This window comes from Electrophorus electricus, chromosome 8, assembly GCF_013358815.1.
Source record: "Electrophorus electricus isolate fEleEle1 chromosome 8, fEleEle1.pri, whole genome shotgun sequence".
NCBI lineage: Eukaryota > Metazoa > Chordata > Actinopteri > Gymnotiformes > Gymnotidae > Electrophorus > Electrophorus electricus.
This window is the reverse complement of record NC_049542.1, coordinates 16,226,782-16,233,356: the sequence shown is the minus strand read 5'-3', so window position 1 is coordinate 16,233,356 and position 6,575 is coordinate 16,226,782. Positions and strand designations below refer to the sequence as shown.

At 36.2% G+C, this 6,575-nt stretch overlaps 2 protein-coding genes across 2 annotated transcripts; one reads left to right on the top strand and one right to left on the bottom strand.

The window, feature by feature from the left end:
* Positions 1-1,156: 1,156 nt before the first annotated feature.
* On the bottom strand, positions 1,157-4,633 carry drg2 (developmentally regulated GTP binding protein 2). The gene is made up of 13 exons (XM_027022226.2): positions 4,522-4,633; positions 4,099-4,197; positions 3,733-3,893; positions 3,539-3,628; positions 3,382-3,442; positions 3,217-3,307; positions 3,067-3,139; positions 2,858-2,948; positions 2,670-2,767; positions 2,348-2,513; positions 2,061-2,119; positions 1,721-1,774; positions 1,157-1,614 (listed from the first exon to the last, which is right to left on the bottom strand). The coding sequence occupies exons 2-13, from the start codon at positions 4,160-4,162 to the stop codon at positions 1,528-1,530; spliced, it is 1,095 nt and encodes a 364-aa protein (XP_026878027.1). The 5' UTR covers positions 4,163-4,197; positions 4,522-4,633; the 3' UTR covers positions 1,157-1,527.
* Positions 4,634-4,685: 52 nt separating this feature from the next.
* gfer (growth factor, augmenter of liver regeneration (ERV1 homolog, S. cerevisiae)) lies at positions 4,686-6,465 on the top strand. Its single transcript, XM_027022227.2, has 3 exons — positions 4,686-5,096; positions 5,446-5,657; positions 5,990-6,465. The coding sequence occupies exons 1-3, from the start codon at positions 4,890-4,892 to the stop codon at positions 6,150-6,152; spliced, it is 582 nt and encodes a 193-aa protein (XP_026878028.2). The 5' UTR covers positions 4,686-4,889; the 3' UTR covers positions 6,153-6,465.
* Positions 6,466-6,575: the final 110 nt, after the last annotated feature.

Below are 6,575 nucleotides of genomic sequence, written 5' to 3'. Positions count from 1 at the left end.
ATGGCTGCAGCATCAAATGTCATGCCCAAGCCTGCAGTGTTAGAGCCGCAGCAGAGCTCCTTACCTTTACTGCACTCTTGCACAAAGTGCCAGTGGAATAATATTGCTCCTCAAGTAATTCCAAAACAAATCCTCATTTTGCTTGTCATTCAGAGACTGTCCCCTTTTAAGGGAATTTCAAAGGAACACAAGGTCTATAGTGGGATTGTTTTTAGCGTTTGGATAATCCCCCATGTAATGCTTGTCCTCCAGTGTACACCCCAAGTGCCTACACATACATATTTAATGATGTCTATTATTCTAGATTTTACCTGTGAATAGAGGTAGCAGCTCTAGTTTTTCAGGTGAATGTGGAAAGGTAACAGTTGGCATTTTGTGAGTGTAAAGAAGAGAAGGTTATTGAGCACTGAGGACTCTCTGTGACAGCCAACGACTCATATAATACATATGACAACAGACTAAACAGACTACTGGAATACAAAATAACAGCATCAAGTGAAAGCACTGCCTGACAAGGACTTCACCATTCCTATGAGCCAAGGTTTTTAAGTACCAATTGATTTTATAATCTGCTTAAGGATTAATGGAGAGTTGGACCATTTTTCTTTTTTTTGTGAATATGAATGTTTTGCTTATTTATTCCAAGTGACCAGTAGTTCCACATGACCACAAGTGGAGCTGTATAGTACCAGCTTGGAAGCTTGCCTAAAATTCAGAAATCCTTCCTGGTTAAAAATCACACATTTAATATAGGATTTTCTGTGGTATATTTCTTCAGCCCACTTCTCTGGGGTATAACCTTTCATTTAAATTATTATAGATATAAACTTCTGCCAAAGGACATAATATAAAAACCTTTTCACATTTCAAGATAATTTACATTTCTTGCCCTACTAAAAATGTATTGGTTAGAAAAAAAGCTTTGGTTGTATTAGGAAATTGTCCATTACACTATTATTGACATCATACAAACTATTTTGTTGCACATACAAAAACAGTTTAATTTAAAAATAACAACCTCAATTTCTCAGTCTTGCCAAACTTGTCTCTGTGGATTACAAATAAATTGTGATGTCTAATTTTCCAGACACTACAGACAATAAGGATGAACCCTTGGTTCCTTTAGGCTGTTACAGTAAAACTACTGATCTTGCAAAAGATCTCACTACAAGTTTCTAAAACTTTAAACTCATATTTTATTGCTTTCAATTTAAACAAGTGTTTAAGGAATAGTGATCTGTAAACTGTTAAATCCCACCACTAAGCAAATACATGCTTGATTCAATTTGTAAGTATCAGTATGCTTTTTCATAATGGTGAAGAGATAATCAAGGATTTTTTTTTAATACCATTTTACATGGATTCTAAATTCCTACAAAAAAAACATATCTTTTTACATTTATTTTGCAAAACCTTGGTAAAGTTTCAATAGCATCCTGATAATGCAAATATGTATTTAGGAAGCTGAAAAGGTTGTGAATTGGATGGAGAGTCCTATGCAACTGTGCAGTGGCTAAAGCCATTAGTTTATTTTTTCACAATCTGAATGACATCTTCATGTTCCATAACATGAGTCAGTCCTACTCGCTGAGGGCTGTACTTTGTACTTGTTCCCTGCAGAGGGCAACAAAAGCAAGGTTTTGTGAAAATTGTTCATCACAAACATCACACTTTGTATGTAGTAATAAGCATTATATGGCAGAGAAATATACAAGCTTACCCAAACAAGTGCATACTTGAACTGGCTGGCTAATGTTCTGTGAATTCTGTGGCACTGAAAAGAATTGAAGAGTAAATTACAGTACCTGCTAAATATTAATGTTGATTGCAACAATAAATGGATAATAGATAAATGTATAGTACAAAAAAAGCTCTCAAAGAAAAATATAGAATTCTCACACAGTTGGAGTAGTAAATTTTTAAATGATTTTGAAAATGTTTTGGCAATACTGCCTGTTTACAGGAAGCTAGCTTCTAACTTATTTGAGCAATGTTTAATAAAGAGTAATAATTAATAAATATATAAAAGTCAAAATTGAGATAACTCCACAGAGCCCTACCACATGTTCTACTGTTGCTCCTTTTCTCATGATGATTGGGTCACTGAAATCTGGTCGTTCTACATGCAGAGAAAGAGAACAAAAACAGGAAATAGGTGGACACCTATTTTTAATTCACATAAGTAAAACATAAGAAATAAATATCACAGCCATGAACACAGTCAGCAAATGTAGAGCTGGAACAATAATAAATCGAAGAGATGTATATATTGGCCTTGTTCATGTTGTGAAAGCTGCAAAAAAAAAAATATTTCTAATAGGAGAATGTCTAAACAGTTAAAGAGTACCTCCTCTCTTCTTTGTGTACAGGCAGATCAGAGCCAGGTATTCCCACAGCTGTTCCAGGAGGTAGTCTAGGTTCAGCTTCATGCCACAGCTGATAACCACACTATTGGGTTGACGGGCAAGACGGTCTACTTCCTCTATTGAGATTTGGTCCACTTTGTTGTACACCTGAAAATGGCCCAAATCTAAGCCTTCATTCTATGCTCAATTATTTTTTTAGCACATTACTTTATACAGAAACGTGCCAAATGTAAGAAATATGAAAGAAACAAAGACTTCATTCTGCCAGTGAAGACTGATAAGACAAACGCAGATGTTACTCACATACAAGCAAGGCATGTACACTCTATTTCCCACAATAACATCAATAAATTCATCTGGTGTGCAGTCCTCTCTAAACAATACCTCAGCATTGAAGATTTCTGAAGAAACATGTTAAGGTAGAATCACGCACGCACGCAAGCTCAGACACACCCAGAACATCCAGTAAAATTGAAGGGGATAAAGGATACTATATTCATGAAGAATAAGCTGAACAAGCTTCTCAGAACAATGTGTCACAGGGACCGTTGAATTAAAGGAGAGGCCACCACCTTTTTTAGCCTGAAACAAGCAGGATCAAAGGATTAGTTTCCAGCAGATTGGTACATAAGAAAGTACCAACAAAGTTATTTTAGACAAAGTATACACTGATGTAGTTGGTCTACTAAGAAATGTTTACCTTGAAATAAATATTAGGTTTGAACCGGTTGAGCCTGATCCCAACAGATTCAAGTTCCTTTTCCAGAAGTTCCCTGGAAGAAAGAACAAGGTGTCTTCAAACAAAGCAATGCATGGAGAATAATCAGTAATAAAAAGAATGAACACTCACCTTTGAACATCTCCTTTGGTTGCATCCAGCATCATAATGACCACATCTGCAGTTCGGGCAACAGCTATCACCTGCCTACCTCTGCCCTTCCCTTTGACAAGAGCAATGGTTTATTAGAAACAATATTGTAGACAATGTTCACAGTACCTTGTAAAAATCACTTACCTTGAGCTGCTCCTTCAATGATTCCAGGCAAATCCAATAGTTGAATGTTGGCCCCTTTGTACTGAAGAAAAGTACAATGAAGCATTAATATTTCAAAATGAGCCCCATCTCATGGAATCTGACCAGAGAAATTAATATTTCTAAAACCAGCAGCTACCTCAATTACTCCTGGGATACAGGTCAATGTGGTGAACTCATATGAAGCTGCTTCACTTTCTGTTGAGGTCATTAAGCTGAGAAAGGTAGACTGCAAACATATTGTGTTACTGTAAACTACTGTACTGCATATCAAATACCCCCATAGTCACCAAATTGTGGCAGTGTATATGTATCAAGTGTTAATATATTTACCTTTCCAACTGATGGAAAGCCAATTAGAGCAACCCTTGCATCTCCTGATTTCATAACATCAAAGCCTTCACCTTTGGCTCCAGCTGATTTTGAGGGCTCTAAAAGTTGGGCTCTGTACTTGGCTAGCTTGGCTTTCAGCAAACCGAGATGGTACTCAGTTGCTGCGAGGACATTTAACACAGATTAAAACCTTTCCTTAAACAGTAATGCTGTTGTCATAATGTTAAATCTAAATCTGACTAAGGAGCCGTTAATCGCACGATATTATGCAACGCGATAACAAAGCGGCAACTAGCAAGCTAGCTATACTTCTGGTTCTTGTAACGTATGTTGTTAGCAAGATAGCTAATTCAGCGAGCTGGTTACCTTTATTCTTCTGTGTCCGAGAGATTTCTCTCTCAATCTCGGCTATCTTCTCGAGAATCCCCATGTCACAGAAGTGAGATCCTTAGCCAACCAGTGAAACTGTAAATGGAATAAATACAAAATGTGTCACTAGTTGAACAGTATACTCTGTGGCTGGCTTGCTAGCTTTCTAGTAATGCTAGCAAGTACTTTATCTTTTAAGCACTTTTGCAAGATGGCACGCATTTACTACTCAAAGAGAAATCTAGAAACAACAACTAATATATATATATATATATATATATATATATATATATATATATATATATATATATATATATATATATATATATATATATTAGTTGTTGTTTCTAGATTTCTGTTTGAGTAGTAAATACATGCCATCTTGCAAAAGATTATTATGTTATTTTAAAACATGCTTACATTCAGGCACGAAAAAGAGATATGGGGTAAAAGTAACTAGCTAACGTTAGCTAACTGCTTTAAACAAACCGAACTCAGCAACATGCCCTACTAATGACATCACCATCCAAAGGCAAACGGTGTTGCGGATATATTGTCCGGTTAGAAAGTAGCTTTGCAAGTAGGTAGTTCCTTTATGGTAAATACTAACTTGAAATATAATATGAAATATACATTTGGAAATTCATTTATAATTATCAGCTAGATAGATTTTTAAAACTACAATTATGTGACGCCCCTATTGAGATGTAATCAAGTCAGAAAACAGTATATTTTTTAATATTGGTCAAATAAGTCATTGCTGCTTGTTACGCTAGCCAGCCGGCAATATGGCAGCGCCGTCAGGGACGCGATATTCAGAAGATAACTCTCCTGGTATGGGGAGTTTTCCGTTTTCACAATCTGACAAACCACATGAAGAAAATAAAGAACAAGTTGAACTCGGAGGTTCAAAAAAGAAACCGTGTAGAGCTTGTTCAGATTTTAGAACATGGATGAAAGTTCAGAAGAAACAGACGTCCTCAGTCACGGCACAGGTGAGCAGACGTTTAGGAAATCTTGTGATGCTACTGAATTTTAAGAGAGTGAGCCATTGTGGCAGTTATTGCTTTCGTGAATTGTAACTCATAATAATGACTGATGAGAACACATATCAACTGCTTTTTAGTTAGCTAGTTAGCTAACAAATTGCTAGCTAGCCATAGTTTACGTAAGTAATGAAGCAACATAAGTATTTTGGGCGATGACATGCTGGGTTATACTATATACTATACTAAGTATATAGGTAGATAGCTATGTAATTTAGTATCTCAAGAGATTTGTCTAAGCTGAGCTGAAATGTGATCTTGGTCAACAAGTTCATTCACCAAGTTAAATACCTCTCAGAATACCCAGGCAACTGAGGAGAGTGAAAAACCTGTTGAGTGTCCCCTGGATAGGGAAGAACTTGGGAGAAGTTCATGGTCTCTTCTCCACACTATGGCAGCCTACTACCCTGATATACCCACGACGACACAGCAACAAGAAATGACTCAATTCATCAGCCTGTTTTCAAAGTTTTTCCCCTGTGAAGAATGTGCTCAAGACTTAAGGTCCAGGTAAGAATAATTTTGTTTGCATCCAGTCAGTATTATTTTCTTTTTGAAAATTGCTTATACTAGTTAAGGTACTTGACTTGTAATTGGAAGGTTACTGGTTCAAGCCCCACCACTACCAAGTTGCAATTGTTGGACCCCTGAGCAAAGCCCTTAACCCTCAATTGTTCAATTTGTACTCACTCATAATTGTAAGTTGCTTTGGATAAAAGTGTAAACTAAATGCTGTAAATGTAATCAATTAAAACACAATTGTACATCCAATTAGGTATTCTTACATGAAGTTGCACTGAGCGATTGCAATTTGTGACTGCATGAAATACATTTCTCAATAGGTTGAAAACGAGCCAGCCAGACACCAGCAGCCGCCACAGTTTCTCACAATGGCTATGCCATCTCCATAATGGTGTCAACGTCCGTTTAGGCAAGCCAGAGTTTGACTGCAGCAAAGTGGATGAGCGGTGGAGAGATGGATGGAAAGATGGCTCTTGTGATTGACAGCTTCAAACAATGCAGAATTACTAAGGAAAATTGAAATATTGAATTATTTGACCTTACCATATGTAAACTTTTTAAATATGGTACGTTACACAGAATATATTTGGCTTAATATAATGATGACTTATATTTTCATTAATGTCTTTGTAATTCACAGACTGTTTACATGTAAGGATTATGAGACATGACATTGCTGCTTATTAGTGTATATTGTGCATTCCAAAATGCACAAAATTATTGTGGTCTCTTGTAAGCAACAAAATGCAATAAATTGTTTTTTCGAGTCAATGATTAAAAATTTGGAACGTCATGAAGAAGCAAAGCAAGGACATGACTAAAGTGAATCAACACATACAATCACAAATTGACAGTCCAACAATTATTAAACATTACATCTAAACTAATAACTGCTTAAGTCCTTGG

What these genes read in the sequence shown, in the direction of transcription:
- drg2 (XM_027022226.2), bottom strand. Translation starts at nt 4,162, where the DNA reads ATGGGGATTCTCGAGAAGATAGCCGAGATTGAGAGAGAAATCTCTCGG. An exon ending in GTATCCCAGGAGTAATTGAG is followed by an intron (nt 3,443 to 3,538) that starts GTAGCTGCTGGT and finishes ACTTTTCTTCAG; the next exon opens with TACAAAGGGGCCAACATTCA. An exon ending in CATTGAAGGAGCAGCTCAAG is followed by an intron (nt 3,308 to 3,381) that starts GTAAGTGATTTT and finishes CTCTTGTCAAAG; the next exon opens with GGAAGGGCAGAGGTAGGCAG.
- gfer (XM_027022227.2), top strand. Translation starts at nt 4,890, where the DNA reads ATGGCAGCGCCGTCAGGGACGCGATATTCAGAAGATAACTCTCCTGGT. An exon ending in CGTCCTCAGTCACGGCACAG is followed by an intron (nt 5,097 to 5,445) that starts GTGAGCAGACGT and finishes AATACCTCTCAG; the next exon opens with AATACCCAGGCAACTGAGGA. An exon ending in GCTCAAGACTTAAGGTCCAG is followed by an intron (nt 5,658 to 5,989) that starts GTAAGAATAATT and finishes ATTTCTCAATAG; the next exon opens with GTTGAAAACGAGCCAGCCAG.